Source organism: Somniosus microcephalus, chromosome 28, assembly GCF_052327205.1.
Source record: "Somniosus microcephalus isolate GS21.2 chromosome 28, FLI_Smic_1.0, whole genome shotgun sequence".
Classification (NCBI taxonomy): Eukaryota; Metazoa; Chordata; class Chondrichthyes; order Squaliformes; family Somniosidae; genus Somniosus; species Somniosus microcephalus.
In genome coordinates, this window is record NC_141014.1 from 1,992,919 (window position 1) to 2,018,790 (window position 25,872).

The 25,872-nt window shown below is 60.3% G+C and overlaps 1 protein-coding gene across 1 annotated transcript in view; it reads left to right on the top strand.

The window, feature by feature from the left end:
• Nucleotides 1-25,872, top strand: part of LOC147098718 (extracellular serine/threonine protein kinase FAM20C-like) — a 146,174-nt gene that overhangs the window by 98,281 nt on the left and 22,021 nt on the right. The window contains exon 9 of the mRNA XM_085969406.1: nt 6,548-6,607. Within this exon, the coding sequence (XP_085825532.1) occupies nt 6,548-6,607 (60 nt within the window). The remainder of the gene's footprint in view (nt 1-6,547; nt 6,608-25,872) is intronic.

A 25,872-nucleotide genomic window follows, 5' to 3' on the forward strand; every position in this document is an offset into this window, starting at 1 on the left:
CGACCATGCGGTCCATCTCCCTCTGAAAGACCGAGATCCCATTCGTCACCCCAAAGGGGACTCTGAGGAACTGGTAGAGGCGTCCGTTTGCCTCGAAGGCGGTGTACGAACGGTCCTCTGGTCTGATAGGGAGCTGGTGGTACGCTGACTTGAGGTCGATGGTGGAGAACACCCGGTATTGGGCGATTTGGTTCACCATCTCGGATATGCGGGGTAGCGGGTAGGCGTCTAGTTGGGTATAGATGTTGACTGTTTGACTATAGTCAATCACCATCCGCTTCTTCTCGCTACCCCTCACCACCACCACTTGGGCGCGCCACGGGCTGTTGCTGCGTTCAATAATGCGCTCCTTCAGGAGCCTGTCTACCTCGGTCGCGATAAACCGCCTGTCCTCCCAGCTGTACCTCCTGCTTTTGGTCGCTATTGGCCGGCAGTTAGGGGTAAGGTTCGCGAATAGCGAAGGCGGCTTTACCTTCAGGGTTGCCAGACCGCACACTGTGAGGGGCGGCTGGGTCCCACCGAAATTGAGCGTGATGCTTTGGTGGTGGCACTGAAAATCCAGGCCCAAGATCACGCTCACACATAAATCCTTCATAATTAACAGTTTAAAATTATTATATACAGTGGCCTCGAAATTCAGTTGCCTTAGCGCCGCTTTTGAGGCGCTAGAGGGACTAGCGCCAGAGTTATGGCCAGTTTAAAAATTCCCTGGGGCCCTAAATCGGCATTGCACCGGTAGCGCTGCGCCGGCACCGATGACGTCATCGGTGTGCGCAGCGTCCCGGTTGCCGTGGTAACCCGCCCGAACTCCGAAATTGAGTTGCGGCCGCCTCGCCCGTGGCAGCCGCAAGCAACGTTCTGGCAGAGGTGCCTTACTCCAGTTTGCGCTGGCGCATTAAAGGCCCCGCGGCGGCCGGCCACTTTCCCGCCGGCCGCCTGCCCGCAGCTCCCCCCCCGGACTTCTCCCCGCCCCCCCCCGGAACAGATGCAAGCCCGGCACTTGTCCGAGGTGCCGGGCTCATTTTTAAGCTGATTTGCGCGGGCCGCGGCCGGGTGCAGGCAGCTCCTCCTTAACGGGAGGAGGAGGCCTGCACGTCCCCAGCCTGCCGCACCGCATCGGGTGCCGCAGCGCCGGAATTGCGGTGCGAAACGGCAGTTAGCGCCGATGTACCGCCGCAAAGACCCTTCAGTAGCGCCGGCAGCCGTTTGGGCGCGGCGCCACTGAATTTTTGGCGCGCGCAGGGGACTTAGCGCCGGCACTAACTTCCGGCGCTAAAGCCCTGGCTAAGCCAAAACCCAATTTCTAGGCCATAGTCTTTAACGGACAATCGTACCGCGCAGTAACCCGCAATAGTCGATATCTGGGTTTTGTCGGCCATAGAGATCCTGCCCTGAGTAGGGACTATAGTTAGAGAGAGTCGTTGTACCAGATCAGGGTGAATGAAGCTCTCTGTGCTCCCGCTGTCAATTAAACATTTAACCTTGCACCCGTTTACCTCAATGTCCACCATCGATTTGGATAGTGGGTGCGGTCTGGACTGGTCCACTGTGATCGACGCCACTGTAGGGCCCTGATCGGGACAAGATGGTGGGCCACACGAGGCCGGGTAAGATGGCGTCCACGCTGTCTGCTCGCGAGATGGCAGACCCCACAAGGTCGGACAAGATGGCGTCCAAGATGGCCGCTCCCACGGCGTGCACGCGGCGGTGGCGGTTTTGCCTGCGTGGTTCCCTCTGCACACCTTCCCAAAGTGCCCCTTCTTACCGCACTTAAAGCAGGTGGTGCCTTTCGCCGGGCACAGGTTCCTGGTGTGCTTCGGCTGCCCGCAGAAGTAGCATTTGGGGCCCCGATGCGTCGCGGCGGTCGTAGGGCTTCTGGGGGGAGAGCAGGGCCCCGACGGCGTTGGGCTACCGGGCTGGGAAACAGAGGCGGCGTGGGCCGCGCGGCCTGCCGAGTAGGAGTCAGAGTTCTTCTGAGCCACATCCAACGATCGCGCTGTGTCCACAGCCTGTGTCAGATCTAGGTCCGTTTTCTCTAGCAGTCTCTGCCGGATATAATTAGAGCTAAGGCCTGCGATAAAGGCATCCCGAATCAGCTCGTCTGTGTATACCGTGGCTTTCACGTCTTTGCATTTGCAGTCTTTGCCAAGCACTTTTAGGGTGACTAGAAAGTCCTCTAGCGACTCTCCGGGTCGCTGTGTGCAGGTAGCAAGCAGGTGCCTGGCATACACTTCGTTGGTAGGCCGCTGATAGTGGGCCTTTAGGATGTTGCAGGCATCCAGGTAGCTGGCGGCGTCTTGTATGAGTGGAAAAACCCGGTGGCTTACCCGATTCTGTAGGAACCCGAGTTTCACATCTCCGGTGGCTGTAGAGGCTGTGACGGCTTCGGAGTTGGCCATAAAGAATTCCAAGCACTGGAACCAGTGTCCAAACCGTGCCGATGCATCCGAAGCATGCGGGTCCAAATCCAAGCGTTCCGGTTTCAAAAGTTGATCCATCGTTAAAAGTTTGCTAATAAAATTGACGTGCCTCAATAACTCCAAGACTCGAAGTTAGCAGAATAAAACGAAAGCTTTTATTAGCAAAGAAAAGATGCCGGTGGCTGCACCTAGCTTCACCTGGCGTGCTGCTGTTCTACTGCAGGACAAGCCTGGACTTGTCTTAAGTAGGGCCAGGTATGGGCGGAGCCGACACACAAAGGGGGCGGTGCCCTATACACAATACAAGGTACAAACACCGGAGCAGGCAATACAATATATACAGTTAACTACAGAGTCTGATGAATGACATATTTCATCACACTCCTCACTGCCCCCGCTGCTCCAGTCTGCGCTCTCTCTGGGCCTCCTGCTCGATTTATCCTCTGCTTCCTTCAAACGATTATTTTTATTTTTAATGTTTAGTTTCAATTAGTTAATTTAATTTATGTTATTAATTCAATAAAGTTAAAGTAGTTAATACTCTCATGTTCTGAATTTAATCCACTTACCTAACCTAGAGAGCAAAAGAGCTGTAATACTCACCAGCCAATCACCTACCTGCTGTCCTGTGACGTCATTCCTTGTTTTTTTTAAGCTGCCACCGCTCCCGCTGGATCCGCTCTGTGTCCTGGGCCTTCTCCAGTGCTCCCTTTACACCGCTCCCGCTGGATCCGCTCTGTGTCCTGGGCCTTCTCCAGTGCTCCCTTTACACCGCTCCCGCTGGATCCGCTCTGTGTCCTGGGCCTTCTCCGGTGCTCCCTTTACACCGCTCCCGCTGGATCCGCTCTGTGTCCTGGGCCTTCTCCAGTGCTCCCTTTACACCGCTCCCGCTGGATCCGCTCTGTGTCCTGGGCCTTCTCCGGTGCTCCCTTTACACCGCTCCCGCTGGATCCGCTCTGTGTCCTGGGCCTTCTCCGGTGCTCCCTTTACACCGCTCCCGCTGGATCCGCTCTGTGTCCTGGGCCTTCTCCAGTGCTCCCTTTACACCGCTCCCGCTGGATCCGCTCTGTGTCCTGGGCCTTCTCCAGTGCTCCCTTTACACCGCTCCCGCTGGATCCGCTCTGTGTCCTGGGCCTTCTCCGGTGCTCCCTTTACACCGCTCCCGCTGGATCCGCTCTGTGTCCTGGGCCTTCTCCAGTGCTCCCTTTACACCGCTCCCGCTGGATCCGCTCTGTGTCCTGGGCCTTCTCCAGTGCTCCCTTTACACCGCTCCCGCTGGATCCGCTCTGTGTCCTGGGCCTTCTCCAGTGCTCCCTTTACACCGCTCCCGCTGGATCCGCTCTGTGTCCTGGGCCTTCTCCAGTGCTCCCTTTACACCGCTCCCGCTGGATCCGCTCTGTGTCCTGGGCCTTCTCCAGTGCTCCCTTTACACCGCTCCCGCTGGATCCGCTCTGTGTCCTGGGCCTTCTCCGGTGCTCCCTTTACACCGCTCCCGCTGGATCCGCTCTGTGTCCTGGGCCTTCTCCAGTGCTCCCTTTACACCGCTCCCGCTGGATCCGCTCTGTGTCCTGGGCCTTCTCCAGTGCTCCCTTTAAGGCACCGCTCCCGCTGGGGTCCGCTCTGTGTCCTGGGGCTCCCGCTGGGGTCCGCTCTGTGTCCTGGGGCTCCCGCTGGGGTCCGCTCTGTGTCTTGGGGCTCCCGCTGGGGTCCGCTCTGTGTCCTGGGCCTTCTCCAGTGCTCCCTTTACACCGCTCCCGCTGGATCCGCTCTGTGTCCTGGGCCTTCTCCAGTGCTCCCTTTACACCGCTCCCGCTGGATCCGCTCTGTGTCCTGGGCCTTCTCCAGTGCTCCCTTTACACCGCTCCCGCTGGATCCGCTCTGTGTCCTGGGCGTTCTCCAGTGCTCCCTTTACACCGCTCCCGCTGGATCTGCTCTGTGTCCTGGGCCTTCTCCAGTGCTCCCTTTACACCGCTCCCGCTGGATCCGCTCTGTGTCCTGGGCCTTCTCCAGTGCTCCCTTTACACCGCTCCCGCTGGATCTGCTCTGTGTCCTGGGCCTTCTCCAGTGCTCCCTTTAAGGCACCGCTCCCGCTGGGGTCCGCTCTGTGTCCTGGGGCTCCCGCTGGGGTCCGCTCTGTGTCCTGGGCCTTCTCCAGTGCTCCCTTTACACCGCTCCCGCTGGATCCGCTCTGTGTCCTGGGCCTTCTCCAGTGCTCCCTTTAAGCTGCCGCTCCCGCTGGATCCGCTCTGTGTCCTGGGCCTTCACCGGTGCTCCCTTTAAGGCACCGCTCCCGCTGGGGTCCGCTCTGTGTCCTGGGGCTCCCGCTCGGATCCGCTCTGTGTCCTGGGGCTCCCGCTGGGGTCCGCTCTGTGCCCTGGGGCTCCCACTCGGATCCGCTCTGTGCCCTGGGGCTCCCGCTCGGGTCCGCTCTGTGTCCTGGGGCTCTCGCTCGGGTCCGCTCTGTGTCCTGGGGCTCCCGCTGGGGTCCGCTCTGTGTCCTGGGGCTCCCGCTGGGGTCCGCTCTGTGTCCTGGGGCTCCCACTGGGGTCCGCTCTGTGTCCCGGGGCTCTCGCTCGGGTCCGCTCTGTGTCCTGGGGCTCCCGCCGGGGTCCGCTCTGTGTCCTGGGGCTCTCGCTCGGGGTCCGCTCTGTGTCCTGGGGCTCCCGCTCTGGTCCGCTCTGTGTTCTGGGGCTCCCGCTGGGGTCCGCTCTGTGTCCTGGGGCTCTCGCTCGGGTCCGCTCTGTGTCCCGGGGCTCTCGCTCGGGTCCGCTCTGTGTCCTGGGGCTCCCGCTGGGGTCTGCTCTGTGTCCTGGGGCTCTCGCTCGGGTCCGCTCTGTGTCCCGGAGCTCTCGCTCGGGTCCGCTCTGTGTCCCGGGGCTCTCGCTCGGGTCCGCTCTGTTTCCCGGGGCTCTCGCTCGGGTCCGCTCTGTGTCCTGGGGCTCTCGCTCGGGTCCGCTCTGTGTCCTGGGGCTCCCGCTCGGGTCCGCTCTGTGTTCTGGGCCTTCTCCGGTGCTCCCTTTGCACCGCTCCCGCTGCCGCCACTCCCGATTAGGACCACACTGAATAGAAAAACAGAATATTTTTTAAATGGTGCGAAACAATTAAATGTTGGTGCCCTGAGAGATTTAGGTGTCCTCGTACAAGAAACACAGAGTTACCATGCAGGTACAGCAAGAAATTAGGAAGGCCTTTATTGCAAGGGGGTTGGAGTATAAGAGTGAGGAAGTCTTGCTACAATTGTACAGGGCCTTGGTGAGACCACACCTGGAGTACTGGGCACAGTTTTGATCTCCTTATCTAAGGAAGGATATACTTGCCTTGGAGGCGGTGCAACAAAGGTTGATTCCTGGGATGAGTGGGCTGTATAAGATTCTGAAGGGGATTGACAGGGTAGATGCTGAGAGGTTGTTTCCCCTGGCTGGAGAGTCTAGAACTAGGGGGCGTAGTCTCAGGATAAGGGGTCGGCCATTTGGGACTGAGATGAGGAGGAATTTCTTCACTCAGAGGGTTGTGAATCTTTGGAATTCTCTGCCCCAGAGGGTAGTGGAGGCTCAGTCATTGAGTATATTCAAGGCTGAGATATATGAATTGTAATGTATGTACCTTTAAGGGGAGAACTACTTTTTACAGCTGCTGTATACTGTAGTACCGGCAGTGACCACACCTGTATATAAACCCTGAGTAGTGATCTGTATATTTAGTTCTAGAGTAACCCTCATTCAGTAAACACCTGTTGAATCATTCCCTGCAGTCTGTTGTCTGATTATTGAAGGACACAACATCAAGATACACGGATCTAACATGGATTTTTGGACTTTAGGGGAATCAAAGGATATGGGGATCGGGCGGGAAAGTGGAGTTGAGTTCGATGATCAGCCATGATCTTATTGAATGGCGGAGCAGGCTTGAGGGGCCGAATGGCCGACTCCTGCTCCTAATGATAATGTCCTGCTACCCCCTCACCCCCACCCCAGCAGCATTTGGACCTTGAAATGGGAGCTGGTGGAATTGAACTTGTCGGTTTGTGTTTCTAACGCAGAGGTTGCTGTTTGCAGGCGTATTCTGCGTTGGGAGGTTTGATTGTGTGGGAGCGAGCGATTAATCTGTTTACTACCTTTCTTTTCAAGATTTGGGAAACACTCTCATGATGAGTTCTCGATCCTGGTCCCTCTCCAGCAATGCTGCAGGTAAGTGCAACTCCAACTCCTCCCTTTTCATTGCCTGTCCTCGACTGAGCTGCACCAGTTCTGGGGGAATGAACGTCTCGGGGAGAAGGTCCTGCTGGCAGTGAAAGGGTCTGTGTATCATGGTGAGATACTCAATCCTGGCTGGGAATGAGCCTGTGCTGTCACACCCTGCTCTATAGTTCCAGTATCGGACACTCCTGTGAGAAAAGCCCTTCGGCCTATCGATTCCCTGCTTCCACAGTCAGCCTCCAAATTAACAAACTTCTTTCAGCCTCATTCACCATTTTCATTCGTATTTCCATCTTAACTTGTGACTGGTCACTTCCAGCCTCACTACCCTGTAACTCCCATGCTCAGTGTCCTGTGACCCCCCCCCACGGTCCATGCCCTGTGACCCCGCCACGGTCAATGCCCTGTGACCTCTCCACGGTCAATGCCCTATGACCTCCCCACGGTCAATGCCCTGTGACCCCGCCACGGTCAGTGACATGTGACCCCGCCACGGTCTGTGCCCTGTGATCCCCCCACGGTCAGTGACCTGTGACCCCCCACGGTCAGTTCCCTGTGACGCCCCACGGTCAGTTCCCTGTGACGCCCCACGGTCAGGTCCCTGTGACGCCCCACGGTCAGTGTCCTGTGACCCCCACCATGGTCAGTGCCCTGTGACCCCCCCGCGGTCAGTTCCCTGTGACCCGCCCGCGGCCAGTGCCCTGTGACCCGCCCACGGCCAGTGCCCTGTGACCCGCCCGCGGCCAGTGCCCTGTGACCCGCCCGCGGCCAGTGCCCTGTGACCCGCCCGCGGCCAGTGCCCTGTGACCCGCCCGCGGCCAGTGCCCTGTGACCCGCCCGCGGCCAGTGCCCTGTGACCCGCCCGCGGCCAGTGCCCTGTGACCCGCCCGCGGCCAGTGCCCTGTGACCCGCCAGTGCCCTGTGACCCGCCAGTGCCCTGTGACCCGCCAGTGCCCTGTGACCCGCCAGTGCCCTGTGACCCGCCAGTGCCCTGTGACCCGCCAGTGCCCTGTGACCCGCCAGTGCCCTGTGACCTGCCCCCGGCCAGTGCCCTGTGACCCGCCCCCCAACGGTCAGTGCCCTGTGACCCGCCCCCCAACGGTCAATGCCCTGTGACCCCCCCCACGGTCAATGCCCTGTGACCCCGCGGTCAATGCCCTGCGAATCCCCCACGGTCAGTGCCCTGTGACCCTTCACAGAATCACAGAAATCACAGAAACCCCACAGTGCAGATAGAGGCCATTTCGGCCCATCGAGCCTGCACCGACACATATCCCACCCGATCCCCGTAACCCCTGCACCAACACATATCCCACCCACCCCATGTATTTAATCCCCCTAACACTAAGGGTCAATTTATCATAGCCAATCAACCTAACCCGCACATCTTTGGACTGTGGGAGGAAACCGGAGCACCCGGAGTAAACCCACGCAAACACGGGGAGAATGTGCAAACTCCACACAGACAGTCGCCCGAGGCCGGATTCGAACCCGGGTCCCTGGCGCTGTGAGGCAACAGTGCTAACCACTATGCCACCCTTCCCCCAATGGTCAATGCCCTGTAACCCCCCCAACGGCCAAAGCCCTGTACCCCCCCCAACGGTCAAAGCCCTGTGACCCCCTCAGCCGTCGATGCCCTGTGATTCCCCCACGGTCGAAGCCCTGTGAGACCCCCACGGTCGAAGCCCTGTGAGACCCCCACGGTCGAAGCATTGTGACACCCCACAGTCAATGCCCTGTGACCCACCCCACGGTCAATGCCCTGTGACCCACCCCACGGTCAATGCCCTGTGACCCACCCCACGGTCAATGCCCTGTGACCCACCCCACGGTCAATGCCCTGTGACCCACCCCACGGTCAATGCCCTGTGACCCACCCCACGGTCAATGCCCTGTGACCCACCCCACGGTCAATGCCCTGTGACCCACCCCACGGTCAATGCCCTGTGACCCCCCAACGGTCAATGCCCTGTGACCCCGTGGTCAGTGCCCTATGACCCCCACGGTCAGTGCCCTGTGACCCCCCCTGCGGTCAATGCCTTGTGACCCCCCGCCGCAGTCAATGCCCTGTGACCCCGTGGTCAATGCCCTGTGACCCCCCAATGGTCAATGCCCTGTGACCCCCTAACGGTCAATGCCCTGTGACCCCACAGTCAGTGCCCTGTGACCCCCCATGATCAGTGCCCTGTGACCCCGCCACGGTCAGTGCCGTGTGACCCCGCCACGGTCAGTGCCCTGTGACCACCCCACGGTCAGTGCCCTGTGACCACCCCAGGGTCAGTGTCCTGTGACCCCGCCAGGGTCAGTGTCCTGTGACCCCGCCACGGTCAGTGCCCTGTGACCCCGCCACGGTCAGTGCCCTGTGACCCCGCCACGGTCAGTGCCCTGTGACCCCGCCTCGGTCAGTGCCCTGTGACCCCGCCACGGTCAGTGCCCTGTGACCCCGCCACGGTCAGTGCCCTGTGACCCCGCCACGGTCAGTGCCCTGTGACCCCGCCACGGTCAGTGCCCTGTGACCCCGCCACGGTCAGTGCCCTGTGACCCCGCCACGGTCAGTGCCCTGTGACCCCGCCACGGTCAGTGCCCTGTGACCCCGCCACGGTCAGTGCCCTGTGACCCCGCCACGGTCAGTGCCCTGTGACCCCGCCACGGTCAGTGCCCTGTGACCCCGCCACGGTCAGTGCCCTGTGACCCCGCCACGGTCAGTGCCCTGTGACCCCGCCACGGTCAGTGCCCTGTGACCCCGCCACGGTCAGTGCCCTGTGACCCCGCCACGGTCAGTGCCCTGTGACCCCGCCACGGTCAGTGCCCTGTGACCCCGCCACGGTCAGTGCCCTGTGACCCCGCCACGGTCAGTGCCCTGTGACCCCGCCACGGTCAGTGCCCTGTGACCCCGCCACGGTCAGTGCCCTGTGACCCCGCCACGGTCAGTGCCCTGTGACCCCGCCACGGTCAGTGCCCTGTGACCCCGCCACGGTCAGTGCCCTGTGACCCCGCCACGGTCAGTGCCCTGTGACCCCGCCACGGTCAGTGCCCTGTGACCCCGCCACGGTCAGTGCCCTGTGACCCCGCCACGGTCAGTGCCCTGTGACCCCGCCACGGTCAGTGCCCTGTGACCCCGCCACGGTCAGTGCCCTGTGACCCCGCCACGGTCAGTGCCCTGTGACCCCGCCACGGTCAGTGCCCTGTGACCCCGCCACGGTCAGTGCCCTGTGACCCCGCCACGGTCAGTGCCCTGTGACCCCGCCACGGTCAGTGCCCTGTGACCCCGCCACGGTCAGTGCCCTGTGACCCCGCCACGGTCAGTGCCCTGTGACCCCGCCACGGTCAGTGCCCTGTGACCCACATGGTCAATGCCCAGTGACCCACCAAATGCCAATGCCCTGTGACCCCCACAGTCAATGCCCATCTGACCCACCACGGTCAATGGCAATTTGACCCACCACGGTCAGTACCCTGTAACCCCACCCACGGTCAGTACCCTGTGACCCCACCCACGGTCCATGCCCTGAGACCATCCCCACAGTCAATGCCCTGTGACCCCCCCCCCCCCACGGTCTGTGCCCTGTGATCCCCACAGTCAATGCCCTGTGATCCCCCTCGGTCAGTGCCCTGTGACCACCCATGGTCAATGCCCTGTGACCCCCCTCGGTCAATACCCTGTAACCCACCCCCACGGTCAATTCCCTGTGACCACCCACGGTCAAAGCCCTGTGACACCCCCACGGTCAAAGCCCTGTGACACCCCCACAGTCAAAGCCCTGTGACACCCCCACAGTCAAAGCCCTGTGACACCCCCACAGTCAAAGCCCTGTGACACCCCCACAGTCAAAGCCCTGTGACACCCCCACAGTCAAAGCCCTGTGACACCCCCACAGTCAAAGCCCTGTGACACCCCCACAGTCAAAGCCCTGTGACACCCCCACGGTCAATGCCCAGTGACACCCCCACAGTCAGTGCCCTTTGACCCCCACGGTCAATGCCCTGTGACCACTCACGGTCAGTGCCCTGTGAACCCCCCCAGGGTCAGTGCCCTGTGACCCCCCCCAGGGTCAGTGCCCTGTGACCCCCCACGGTCAATGCTCTGTGAACCCCCACGGTCAATGCCCTGTGACCCCCAATGGTCAATGCCCTGTGACCCCAACGGTCAATGCCCTGTGACCCCCCAACAGTCAATGCCCTGTGACCTCCCCACGGTCAATGCCCTGTGACCCCCACCAATGGTCAATGCCCTGTGACCCCCTGTGGTCAATGACCTGTGAACCCCCATGGTTTGTGCCCTGTGACCCCCCACGGTCTGTGCTCTGTGACCCCCCACGGTCTGTGCTCTGTGACCCCCCACAGTCAGTGCCCTGTGACCCCCACAGTCAGTGCCCTGTGACCCCCACTGTCAGTGCCCTGTGACCCCCACAGTCAGTGCCCTGTGACACCACACAGTCAGTGCCCTGTGACCCCACCCACGGTCAATGCCCTGTGACCCACCCCCACAGTCAATGCCCTGTGACGCACCCCCACAGTCCATGCCCTGTGAACCCCCACGGCCAATGTCCATGTGACCCCCCCCCCCCAACGATCAATGTCTTGTGACCTCCCCAGGGTCAATGCCCTGCTCGCCCACTAACAGGCAGTGCCCTGTGACCCCCAACAGGCAGTGCCCTGTGATCCCCCAACAGTCAGTGCCCTGTGACCCCCCAACAGTCAGTGCACTGTGACCCCCCAAGGTCAGTACCCTGTGACCCCACCCACGGTCAGTGCGCTGTGACCTCCCCACGGGCAATGTCCTGTGACGCCCACGATCAATGCCCTGTAACCCACCCTAACAGTCAATTCCCTGTGACTCCCACCAACGGTCAATGCCCTGTAACCCCCCACGGTCAGTGCCCTGTGAGCTCCCCACGGTCAGTGCCCTGTGACCCCCACGGTCAATGCCCTGTGACCCCCACGGTCAATGCCCTGTGACCCCCTACGATCAATGCCCCGTGACCCCCCCCAACGTTCAATGCCCTGTGACCTCCCCACGGTCAATGTCTTGTGACCCCCATCAATGATCAATATCCTGTGACCCCCACCAATGGTCAATGCCCTGTGACCTACATGGTCAGTGCCTCGTCACCCCCCACAGTCAGTGCCCTGTGACACCCCACAGACAGTGCCCTGCGACCCACATGGTCAATGCCCTGCGACCCACATGGTCAATGCCCTGTGACCTCCCCACGGTCAATGCCCTGTGACCTCCCCACGGTCAATGCCCTGTGACCTCCCCACGGTCAATGCCCTGTGACCCCCACGGTCAATGCCCTGTGACCCCCCACGGTAAATGCCCTGTGAACCCCCGCGGTCAATGCCCTGTGACCCCCCGCGGTCAATGCCCTGTGACCCCCCACGGTCAATGCCCTGTGACCCCCCACGGTCAATGCCCTGTGACCCCCCACGGTCAATGCCCTGTGACCCCCCACGGTCAATGCCCTGTGACCCCCCACGGTCAATGCCCTGTGACCCCCCACGGTCAATGCCCTGTGACCCCCCACGGTCAATGCCCTGTGACCCCCCACGGTCAATGCCCTGTGACCCCCCAACGGTCAATGTCCATGTCACCCCACCCAAGGTCAATCCCCTGTGACCCCCCCACGGTCAATGCTCTGTGACCTCCACACAGTCAGTGCCCTGTGACCCCCCACAGTCAGTGCCCTGTGAACCCCACGGTCAAAGACCTGTGACCCCCACAGTCAGTGCCCTGTGACACCCCCAGGGTCAGTGCCCTGTGACGCCCCCACTTTCAGTGCCCTGTGACCTCCACCAAAGGTCAATGCCCTGTGACCCCCCATGATCTTTGCCCTGTGACCCCCCATGGTCTGTGCCCTGTGACCCCCCATGTTCTGTGTCCCGTGACCCCCACAGTCAATGCCCTGTGACCCCCATGGTCAGTACACTGTGACCCCACCCGCGGTCAATGCCCTGTTTCCTCCCCACAGTCAATGTCCTGTGACCCCACCCACGGTCAATGTCCTGTGACCCCACCCACGGTCAATGCCCTGTTACCTCCCCACAGTCAATGTCCTATGACCCCACCCACGGTCAATGCCCTGTAACCCATCCCCACAGTCAATGCCCTGTGACCCACCCCCACAGTCAATGCCCTGTGACCAGGTTGGGTGATTGGGCAGAAACATGGCAGATGCACTATAACGTGGATAAATGCGAGGTTATCTACTTTCATGTCAAAAACAAGAAGGCAGATTATTATCTGAATGGCAATAGATTGGGAGAAGGGGAAGTGCAACGAGACCTGGGCGTCCTTGTGGACCAGTCGCTGAAGGTAAGCATGCAGGTTAAGAAGGCAAATGGTATGTTGGCCTTCGTAGCGAGAGGGTTTGAGTACAGGAACAAGGATGTCTTGCTGCATGTTGTACAGGGCCTTGGTGAGACCACATCTTGAGTATTGTGTGCAGTTTTGGTCGCCTTATCTGAGGAAGGATGTTCTTGCCATGGAAGGAGTTCAGCGAAGATTCACCAGACTGATACCTGGGATGGCAGGAATGACGTATGAGGAGCGATTGGGTCGATTGGGCTTGTACTCGCTGGAGTTTAGAAGAATGAGAGGGGATCTCATTGAAACTTATAAAATTCTAACAGGACTAGACAGACTTGATGCAGGAAGGATGTTCCCGATGGTCGGGGAGTCCAGAACCAGGGGTCACAGTCTAAGGATAAGGGGTAAGCCATTTAGGACAGAGATGAGGAGGAATTTGTTAACCCAGAGAGTGGTGAACCTGTGGAATTCTCTACCACAGAAGGCAGTAGAGGCCAATTAATTAAATATATTCAAGAAGGAGTTGGATATATTTCTTAAGGCTAAAGGGATCAAGGGATATGGGGAGAAGGCAGGAACAGGGTACTGAATTTGGATGATCAGCCATGATCACATTGAATGGCGGAGCAGGCTTGAGGGGCCGAATGGCCTACTCCTGCTCCTACCTTCTATGTTTCTATGACCCCCCACGGTCAATGTCCATGTGACCCCCCTCAAAGATCAATGCCCTGTGACCCCCCCACGATCAATGCCCTGTGACCCTCCCTTTGGTCAGTGCCCTGTGACCCCCACAGTTAATGCCCTGTGGCCTCCCCACATTCACTGCCCAGTGACCCCTGATGGTTTATGCCCTGTGACCCCTGCCAAGTCCGTGATCTGTGACCCCCCCCAACGGTGAATGCCCTGTGACCCCCCACGGTCAATGCCCTGTGACCCTCCCACAGTCAGTGCCCTGTGACCCCCCACGGTCAGTGCCCTGTGAGCCACCGCGGTCAGTGCCCTGTGACCCCACCCACAGTCAATGCCCTGTAACCCTCCCCCACAGTCAATGCCCTGTGACCCACCCACGGTCAATGCCCTGTAACCCTCCCCCACGGTCAGTGCCCTGTGACACGCCCACGGTCAGTGCCCTGTGACCCCCCCACAGTCAGTGCCCTGTGACCCCCCCACAGTCAGTGCCATGTGACCCCCACGGTCAATGCCCTGTGACCCCCACAGTCAATGCCCTGTGACCCCCACAGTAAATGCCCTGTGAACCCCACGATCAATGCCCTGTGACCCCCGCGGTCAGTGCCCTGTGACCCCCCATGGTCAATGCCCTGTGACCCCCCCAACAGTCAATGCCCTGTGACCTCCCCACGGTCAATGCCCTGTGACCCCCACCAAAGGTCAATGCCCTGTGACCCCCACCAACAGTCAGTGCCCAGTGATCCCCCACGGTCAGTGCCCTGTGCCCCCCCACAGTCAGTGCTCTGTCACCCCCCACAGTCAGTGCCCTGTGACCCCCCACAGTCAGTGCCCTGTGACCCCCCACAGTCAGTGCCCTGTGACCCCCCACAGTCAGTGCCCTGTGACCCACCGCGGTCAGTACCCTGTGACCCACCCCCACGGTCAGTGCCCTGTGACCTCCCCACAATCAATGCCCTGTGAACCCCCTTGGTCAGTGCCCTGTGACCCCCCCAACGGTGAATGCCCTGTGACCCCCCACGGTCAATGCCCTGTGACCCCCCACGGTCAATGCCCTGTGACACCCGTGGTCAATGCCCGGTGACCCCACACAGTCAATGCCCGGTGACCCCCCAACGGTCAATGCACTGTGACCTCCCCACTGTCAGTGTACTGTGACCCCCACCAACGGTCAATGTCCTGTGACCCCCACCAACGGTCAATGCCCTGTGACCCCCACCAACGGTCAATGCCCTGTGACCCCCATGGTCTGTGCCCTGTGACCCCTGACAGTCAGCGCCCTGAGATCCCCACAGTCAGTGTCCTGTGACCCACATGGTCAATGCCCTGTGACCCCCCACAGCCAGTGCCCTGTGACCCACATGGTCAATGCCCAGTGACCCACCAAATGCCAATGCCCTGTGACCCCCACAGTCAATGCCCATCTGACCCACCACGGTCAATGGCAATTTGACCCACCACGGTCAGTACCCTGTAACCCCACCCACGGTCAGTACCCTGTGACCCCACCCACGGTCCATGCCCTGAGACCATCCCCACAGTCAATGCCCTGTGCCCCCCCCCCCCACGGTCTGTGCCCTGTGATCCCCACAGTCAATGCCCTGTGATCCCCCTCGGTCAGTGCCCTGTGACCACCCATGGTCAATGCCCTGTGAACCCCTCGGTCAATACCCTGTAACCCACCCCCACGGTCAATTCCCTGTGACCACCCACGGTCAATGCCCAGTGACACCCCCACAGTCAAAGCCCTGTGACACCCCCACAGTCAAAGCCCTGTGACACCCCCACAGTCAAAGCCCTGTGACACCCCCACAGTCAAAGCCCTGTGACACCCCCACAGTCAAAGCCCTGTGACACCCCCACAGTCAAAGCCCTGTGACACCCCCACAGTCAAAGCCCTGTGACACCCCCACAGTCAAAGCCCTGTGACACCCCCACAGTCAAAGCCCTGTGACACCCCCACAGTCAAAGCCCTGTGACACCCCCACAGTCAAAGCCCTGTGACACCCCCACAGTCAATGCCCTGTGACCACTCACGGTCAATGCCCTGTGACCGCCCAGGGTCAGTGCCCTGTGAACGCCCCCAGGGTCAGTGCCCTGTGACCCCACCCCCCCCAGGGTCAGTGCCCTGTGACCCCCCACGGTCAATGCTCTGTGAACCCCCACGGTCAATGCCCTGTGACCCCCAATGGTCAATGCCCTGTGACCCCAACGGTCAATGCCCTGTGACCCCCCAACAGTCAATGCCCTGTGACCCCCCAACAGTCAATGCCCTGTGACCTCCCCACGGTCAATGCCCTGTGACCCCCACCAATGGTCAATGCCCTGTGACCCCCTGTGGTCAATGACCTGTGAACCCCCATGGTTTGTGCCCTGTGACCCCCCACGGTCTGTGCTCTGTGACCCCCCACAGTCAGTGCCCTGTGAACCCCACAGTCAGTGCCCTGTGACCCCCACTGTTAGTGCCCTGTGACCCCCACAGTAAGTGCCCTGTGACACCACACAGTCAGTGCCCTGTGACCCCACCCACGGTCAATGCCCTGTGACCCACCCCCACAGTCAATGCCCTGTGACGCACCCCCACAGTCCATGCCCTGTGAACCCCCACGGTCAATGTCCATGTGACCCCCCCCCCCCCAACGATCAATGTCTTGTGACCTCCCCAGGGTCAATGCCCTGCTCGCCCACTAACAGGCAGTGCCCTGTGATCCCCCAACAGTCAGTGCCCTGTGACCCCCCAACAGTCAGTACCCTGTGACCCCACCCACGGTCAGTGCGCTGTGACCTCCCCACGGGCAATGTCCTGTGATGCCCCGCGGTCAATGCCCTGTGACCCCCCGCGGTCAATGCCCTGTGACCCCCCACGGTCAATGCCCTGTGACCCCCCGCGGTCAATGCCCTGTGAACCCCCGCGGTCAATGCCCTGTGACCCCCCGCGGTCAATGCCCTGTGACCCCCCACGGTCAATGCCCTGTGACCCCCCACAGTCAATGCCCTGTGAACCCCCACGGTCAATGCCCTGTGACCCCCCCACGATCAATGCCCTGTGACTGCCCCCCCCCACTGTCAATGCCCTGCGACCCCCCACGGTCACTGCCCTGTGACCCCCATGGTCACTGCCCTGTGACCCCCATGGTCAATACCCTGTGACCCCACCCACAGTCAATGACCTGTGACCCCCCAGAGTCAATGTCCATGTCACCCCACCCAAGGTCAATCCCCTGTGACCCCCCCATGGTCAATGCTCTGTGACCTCCACACAGTCAGTGCCCTGTGACCCCCCCCACAGTCAGTGCCCTGTGAACCCCACGGTCAAAGACCTGTGACCCCCACAGTCAAAGCCCTGTGACACCCCAACAGTCAGTGCCCTGTGACACCCCCAGGGTCAGTGCCCTGTGATGCCCCCACTTTCAGTGCCCTGTGACCTCCACCAAAGGTCAATGCCCTGTGACCCCCCATGGTCTTTGCCCTGTGACCCCCCATGGTCTGTGCCCTGTGACCCCCCATGTTCTGTGTCCCGTGACCCCCACAGTCAATGCCCTGTGACCCCCATGGTCAGTACACTGTGACCCCACCCACGGTCAATGCCCTGTTTCCTCCCCACAGTCAATGTCCTGTGACCCCACCCACGGTCAATGTCCTGTGACCCCACCCACGGTCAATGCCCTGTTACCTCCCCACAGTCAATGTCCTATGACCCCACCCACGGTCAATGCCCTGTAACCCATCCCCACAGTCAATGCCCTGTGACCCACCCCCACAGTCAATGCCCTGTGACCAGGTTGGGTGATTGGGCAGAAACATGGCAGATGCACTATAACGTGGATAAATGCGAGGTTATCCACTTTCATGTCAAAAACAAGAAGGCAGATTATTATCTGAATGGCAATAGATTGGGAGAAGGGGAAGTGCAACGAGACCTGGGCGTCCTTGTGGACCAGTCGCTGAAGGTAAGCATGCAGGTTAAGAAGGCAAATGGTATGTTGGCCTTCGTAGCGAGAGGGTTTGAGTACAGGAACAAGGATGTCTTGCTGCATGTTGTACAGGGCCTTGGTGAGACCACATCTTGAGTATTGTGTGCAGTTTTGGTCGCCTTATCTGAGGAAGGATGTTCTTGCCATGGAAGGAGTTCAGCGAAGATTCACCAGACTGATACCTGGGATGGCAGGAATGACGTATGAGGAGCGATTGGGTCGATTGGGCTTGTACTCGCTGGAGTTTAGAAGAATGAGAGGGGATCTCATTGAAACTTATAAAATTCTAACAGGACTAGACAGACTTGATGCAGGAAGGATGTTCCCGATGGTCGGGGAGTCCAGAACCAGGGGTCACAGTCTAAGGATAAGGGGTAAGCCATTTAGGACAGAGATGAGGAGGAATTTGTTAACCCAGAGAGTGGTGAACCTGTGGAATTCTCTACCACAGAAGGCAGTAGAGGCCAATTAATTAAATATATTCAAGAAGGAGTTGGATATATTTCTTAAGGCTAAAGGGATCAAGGGATATGGGGAGAAGGCAGGAACAGGGTACTGAATTTGGATGATCAGCCATGATCACATTGAATGGCGGAGCAGGCTTGAGGGGCCGAATGGCCTACTCCTGCTCCTACCTTCTATGTTTCTATGACCCCCCACGGTCAATGTCCATGTGACCCCCCTCAAAGATCAATGCCCTGTGACCCCCCCACGATCAATGCCCTGTGACCCTCCCTTTGGTCAGTGCCCTGTGACCCCCACAGTTAATGCCCTGTGGCCTCCCCACATTCACTGCCCAGTGACCCCTGATGGTTTATGCCCTGTGACCCCTGCCAAGTCCGTGATCTGTGACCCCCCCCAACGGTGAATGCCCTGTGACCCCCCACGGTCAATGCCCTGTGACCCTCCCACAGTCAGTGCCCTGTGACCCCCCACGGTCAGTGCCCTGTGAGCCACCGCGGTCAGTGCCCTGTGACCCCACCCACAGTCAATGCCCTGTAACCCTCCCCCACAGTCAATGCCCTGTGACCCACCCACGGTCAATGCCCTGTAACCCTCCCCCACGGTCAGTGCCCTGTGACACGCCCACGGTCAGTGCCCTGTGACCCCCCCACAGTCAGTGCCCTGTGACCCCCCCACAGTCAGTGCCATGTGACCCCCACGGTCAATGCCCTGTGACCCCCACAGTCAATGCCCTGTGACCCCCACGGTCAGTGCCCTGTGAGCCACCGCGGTCAGTGCCCTGTGACCCACCCCCACGGTCAGTGCCCTGTGACCTCCCCACAATCAATGCCCTGTGAACCCCCTTGGTCAGTGCCCTGTGACCCCCCCAACGGTGAATGCCCTGTGACCCCCCACGGTCAATGCCCTGTGACCCCCCACGGTCAATGCCCTGTGACACCCGTGGTCAATGCCCGGTGACCCCACACAGTCAATGCCCGGTGACCCCCCAACGGTCAATGCACTGTGACCTCCCCACTGTCAGTGTACTGTGACCCCCACCAACGGTCAATGTTCTGTGACCCCCACCAACGGTCAATGCCCTGTGACCCCCACCAACGGTCAATGCCCTGTGACCCCCATGGTCTGTGCCCTGTGACCCCCGACAGTCAGTGCCCTGAGATCCCCACAGTCAGTGTCCTGTGACCCACATGGTCAATGCCCTGTGACCCCCCACAGCCAGTGCCCTGTGACCCACATGGTCAATGCCCAGTGACCCACCAAATGCCAATGCCCTGTGACCCCCACAGTCAATGCCCATCTGACCCACCACGGTCAATGGCAATTTGACCCACCACGGTCAGTACCCTGTAACCCCACCCACGGTCAGTACCCTGTGACCCCACCCACGGTCCATGCCCTGAGACCATCCCCACAGTCAATGCCCTGTGACCCTCCCTTTGGTCAGTGCCCTGTGACCCCCACAGTTAATGCCCTGTGGCCTCCCCACATTCACTGCCCAGTGACCCCTGATGGTTTATGCCCTGTGACCCCTGCCAAGTCCGTGATCTGTGACCCCCCCCAACGGTGAATGCCCTGTGACCCCCCACGGTCAATGCCCTGTGACCCCCCACGGTCAATGCCCTGTGACACCCGTGGTCAATGCCCGGTGACCCCACACGGTCAATGCCCTGTGACCCCCCAATGGTCAATGCAGTGTGACCTCCCCACTGTCAGTGTACTGTCACCCCCACCAACTCTCAATGTCCTGTGACCCCCACCAACAGTCAATGCCCTGTGACCCCCATGGTCTGTGCCCTGTGACCCCCGACAGTCAGTGCCCTGAGATCCCCACAGTCAGTGTCCTGTGACCCACATGGTCAATGCCCAGTGACCCACCAAATGTCAATGCCCTGTGACCCCACAGTCAATGCCCATGTGACCCACCACGGTCAATGGCCATTTGACCCACCACGGTCAGTACCCTGTAACCCCACCCACGGTCAGTACCCTGAGACCATCCCCACAGTCAATGCCCTGTGACCCCCCCCCCCCCCCCAACGGTCTGTGCCCTGTGATCCCCACAGTCAATGCCTTGTGATCCCCCTCGGTCAGTGCCCTGTGACCACCCATGGTCAATGCCCTGTGAGCCCCCTCGGTCAATACCCTGTAACCCACCCCCACGGTCAATTCCCTGTGACCCCCCACGGTCAATGCCCAGTGACACCCCCACAGTCAAAGCCCTGTGACACCCCCACAGTCAAAGCCCTGTGACCCCCCACAATCAATGCCCTGTGACCCCCCACAGTCAGTGGCCTTTGACCCCCACAGTCACTCCTGTGACCCCCACGGTCAATGCCCTGTGACCACTCACGGTCAATGCCCTGTGACCACCCAGGGTCAGTGCCCTGTGAACCCCCCCCAGGGTCAGTGCCCTGTGACCCCCCCACGGTCAATGCTCTGTGAACCCCCACGGTCAATGCTCTGTGAACCCCCACGGTCAATGCCCTGTGACCCCCAATGGTCATTGCCCTGTGACCCCCCAACAGTCAATGCCCTGTGACCTCCCCACGGTCAATGCCCTGTGACCCCCACCAACGGTCAATGCCCTGTGACCCCCTGTGGTCAATGACCTGTGAACCCCCACGGTCAATGCCCTGTGACCCCCCATGGTTTGTGCCCTGTGACCCCCCATGATCTGTGCTCTGTGACCCCCCACAGTCAGTGCCCTGTGACCCCCCACAGTCAGTGCCCTGTGACCCCCACAGTCCGTGCCCTGTGACCCCCACAGTCAGTGCCCTGTGACCCCCACAGTCAGTGCCCTGTGACCCCCACAGTCAGTGCCCTGTGACCCCCACTGTCAGTGCCCTGTGACCCCCACTGTCAGTGCCCTGTGACCCCCACTGTCAGTGCCCTGTGACCCCCACTGTCAGTGCCCTGTGACCCCCACTGTCAGTGCCCTGTGACCCCCACTGTCATTGCCCTGTGACACCACACAGTCAGTGCCCTGTGACCCCACCCGGTCAATGCCCTGTGACCCACCCCCACAGTCAATGCCCTGTGACGCACCCCCACAGTCAATGCCCTGTGAACCCCCACGGTCAATGTCCATGTGACCCCCCCCCCCCAACGATCAATGTCTTGTGACCTCCCCAGGGTCAATGTCCTGCTCGCCCACTAACAGGCAGTGCCCTGTGACCCCCAACAGGCAGTGCCCTGTGATCCCCCAACAGTCAGTGCCCTGTGACCCCCCAACAGTCAGTGCACTGTGACCCCCCACGGTCAGTACCCTGTGACCCCACCCACGGTCAGTGCGCTGTGACCTCCCCACGGGCAATGTCCTGTGACGCCCACGATCAATGCCCTGTAACCCACCCTAACAGTCAATTCCCTGTGACTCCCACCAATGGTCAATGCCCTGTGACCCCCCACGGTCAGTGCCCTGTGACCCCCCCCACGTTCAGTGCCATTTGACCCCCCACGGTCAGTGCCCTGTGACCCCCCACGGTCAATGCCCTGTGACCCCCACGGTCAATGCTCTGTGACCCCCTACGATCAATGCCCCGTGACCCCCCCCAACGTTCAATGCCCTGTGACCTCCCCACGGTCAATGTCTTGTGACCCCCATCAATGGTCAATATCCTGTGACCCCCACCAATGGTCAATGCCCTGTGACCCACACGGTCAGTGCCTTGTCACCCCCCACAGTCAGTGCCCTGTGACACCCCACAGACAGTGCCCTGCGACCCACATGGTCAATGCCCTGTGACCTCCCCACGGTCAATGCCCTGTGACCCCCCGCGGTCAATGCCCTGTGACCCCCTGCGGTCAATGCCCTGTGATCCCCCGCGGTCAATGCCCTGTGACCCCCCCGGTCAATGCCCTGTGACCCCCCGCGGTCAATGCCCTGTGACCCCCCACGGTCAATGCCCTGTGATCCACACAGTCAGTGCCCTGTGACCCCCCACAGTCAGTGCCCTGTGAACCCCACGGTCAAAGACCTGTGACCCCCACAGTCAAAGCCCTGTGACACCCCAACAGTCAGTGCCCTGTGACACCCCACAGACAGTGCCCTGCGACCCACAGTCAATGCCCTGTGACCTCCCCACGGTCAATGCCCTGTGACCCCCCGCGGTCAATGCCCTGTGACCCCCCGCGGTCAATGCCCTGTGACCCCCCGCGGTCAATGCCCTGTGACCCCCCGCGGTCAATGCCCTGTGACCCCCCGCGGTCAATGCCCTGTGACCCTCCGCGGTCAATGCCCTGTGACCCCCCGCGGTCAATGCCCTGTGACCCCCCGCGGTCAATGCCCTGTGACCCCCCGCGGTCAATGCCCTGTGATCCACACAGTCAGTGCCCTGTGACCCCCCACAGTCAGTGCCCTGTGACCCCCCACAGTCAGTGCCCTGTGAACCCCACGGTCAAAGACCTGTGACCCCCACAGTCAAAGCCCTGTGACACCCCAACAGTCAGTGCCCTGTGACGCTCCCACTTTCAGTGCCCTGTGACCTCCACCAAAGGTCAATGCCCTGTGACCCCCATGGTCTTTGCCCTGTGACCCCCCATGGTCTGTGCCCTGTGACCCCCCATGTTCTGTGCCCTGTGACCCCCACAGTCAATGTCCTGTGACCCCACCCACAGTCAATGCCCTGTGACCCCACCCACGGTCAATGCCCTGTTACCTCCCCACAGTCAATGTCCTATGACCCCACCCACGGTCAATGCCCTGTAACCCATCCCCACAGTCAATGCCCTGTGACCCACCCCCACAGTCAATGCCCTGTGACCCACCCCCACAGTCAATGCCCTGTGACCAGGTTGGGTGATTGGGCAGAAACATGGCAGATGCAATATAACGTGGATAAATGCGAGGTTATCCACCTTGGTGTCAAAAACAAGAAGGCAGATTTTTATCTGAATGGCAATAGATTGGGAGAAGGGGAAGTGCAACGAGACCTGGGCGTCCTTGTGGACCAGTCGCTGAAGTTAAGCATGCAGGTTAAGAAGGCAAATGGTATGTTGGCCTTCGTAGCGAGAGGGTTTGAGTACAGGAACAAGGATGTCTTGCTGCATGTTGTACAGGGCCTTGGTGAGACCACATCTTGAGTATTGTGTGCAGTTTTGGTCGCCTTATCTGAGGAAGGATGTTCTTGCCATGGAAGGAGTTCAGCGAAGATTCACCAGACTGATACCTGGGATGGCAGGAATGACGTATGAGGAGAGATTGGGTCGATTGGGCTTGTACTCGCTGGAGTTTAGAAGAATGAGAGGGGATCTCATTGAAACTTATAAAATTCTAACAGGACTAGACAGACTAGATGCAGGAAGGATGTTCCCGATGGTCGGGGAGTCCAGAACCAGGGGTCACAGTCTAAGGATGAGGGGTAATCCATTTAGGACAGAGATGAGGAGGAATTTGTTAACCCAGAGAGTGGTGAACCTGTGGAATTCTCTACCACAGAAGGCAGTAGAGGCCAATTAATTAAATATATTCAAGAAGGAGTTGGATATATTTCTTAAGGCTAAAGGGATCAAGGGATATGGGGAGAAGGCAGGGACAGGGTACTGAATTTGGATGATCAGCCATGATCGCATTGAATGGCGGAGCAGGCTTGAGGGGCCGAATGGCCTACTCCTGCTCCTGTCTTCTATGTTTCTATGACCCCCCACGGTCAATGTCCATGTGACCCCCCCACGGTCAATGCCCTGTGACCCTCCCTTTGGTCAGTGCCCTGTGACCCCCACAGTTAATGCCCTGTGGCCTCCCCACATTCACTGCCCAGTGACCCCTGATGGTTTATGCCCTGTGACCCCTGCCAAGTCCGTGATCTGTGACCCCCCCCAACGGTGAATGCCCTGTGACCCCCCCACAGTCAATGCCCTGTGACCCCCCACGGTCAATGCCCTGTGACACCCGTGGTCAATGCCCGGTGACCCCCCAATGGTCAATGCACTGTGACCTCCCCACTGTCAGTGTACTGTCACCCCCACCAACGGTCAATGTCCTGTGACCCCCACCAACGGTCAATGCCCTGTGACCCCCATGGTCTGTGCCCTGTGACCCCCGACAGTCAGTGCCCTGAGATCTCCACAGTCAGTGTCCTGTGACCCACATGGTCAATGCCCAGTGACCCACCAAATGTCAATGCCCTGTGACCCCCACAGTCAATGCCCATGTGACCCACCACGGTCAATGGCCATTTGACCCACCACGGTCAGTACCCTGTAACCCCACCCACGGTCAGTACCCTGTGACCCCACCCACGGTCCATGCCCTGAGACCATCCCCACAGTCAATGCCCTGTGACCACCCCCCCCCCCCACGGTCTGTGCCCTGTGATCCCCACAGTCAATGCCCTGTGATCCCCCTCGGTCAGTGCCCTGTGACCCCTCTCGGTCAATACCCTGTAACCCACCCCCACGGTCAATTCCCTGTGACCACCCACGGTCAATGCCCAGTGACACCCCCACAGTCAAAGCCCTGTGACACCCCCACAGTCAAAGCCCTGTGACACCCCCACAGTCAAAGCCCTGTGACACCCCCACAGTCAAAGCCCTGTGACACCCCCACAGTCAAAGCCCTGTGACACCCCCACAGTCAAAGCCCTGTGACACCCCCACAGTCAAAGCCCTGTGACCCCCCCACAGTCAGTGCCCTGTGACCCCCCACAGTCAGTGCCCTTTGACCCCCACAGTCACTCCTGTGACCCCCACGGTCAATGCCCTGTGACCACTCACGGTCAATGCCCTGTGACCACCCAGGGTCAGTGCCCTGTGAACCCCCCCCAGGGTCAGTGCCCTGTGACCCCCCCCAGGGTCAGTGCCCTGTGACCCCCCCCCCCAGGGTCAGTGCCCTGTGACCCCCCCCCCCCCAGGGTCAGTGCCCTGTGACCCCCCACGGTCAATGCTCTGTGAACCCCCACGGTCAATGCCCTGTGACCCCCAATGGTCAATGCCCTGTGACCCCAACGGTCAATGCCCTGTGACCCCCCAACAGTCAATGCCCTGTGACCTCCCCACGGTCAATGCCCTGTGACCCCCACCAACGGTCAATGCCCTGTGACCCCCTGTGGTCAATGACCTGTGAACCCCCACGGTCAATGCCCTGTGACCCCCCATGGTCAATGCCCTGTGACCCCCCATGGTTTGTGCCCTGTGACCCCCCACGGTCTGTGCTCTGTGACCCCCCACAGTCAGTGCCCTGTGAACCCCACAGTCAGTGCCCTGTGACCCCCCACAGTCAGTGCCCTGTGACCCCCACTGTCAGTGCCCTGTGACCCCCACTGTCAGTGCCCTGTGACCCCCACTGTCAGTGCCCTGTGACCCCCACTGTCAGTGCCCTGTGACCCCCACTGTCAGTGCCCTGTGACACCACACAGTCAGTGCCCTGTGACCCCACCCGGTCAATGCCCTGTGATCCACCCCCACAGTCAATGCCCTGTGACGCACCCCCACAGTCAATGCCCTGTGAACCCCCACGGTCAATGTCCATGTGACCCCCCCAACGATCAATGTCTTGTGACCTCCCCAGGGTCAATGCCCTGCTCGCCCACTAACAGGCAGTGCCCTGTGACCCCCAACAGGCAGTGCCCTGTGATCCCCCAACAGTCAGTGCGCTGTGACCTCCCCACGATCAATGCCCTGTAACCCACCCCACGTTCAGTGCCATTTGACCCCCCACGGCCAGTGCCCTGTGACCCCCCACGGTCAATGCCCTGTGACCCCCACGGGCAATGCTCTGTGACCCCCTACGATCAATGCCCCATGACCCCCCCCAACGTTCAATGCCCTGTGACCTCCCCACGGTCAATGTCTTGTGACCCCCATCAATGGTCAATATCCTG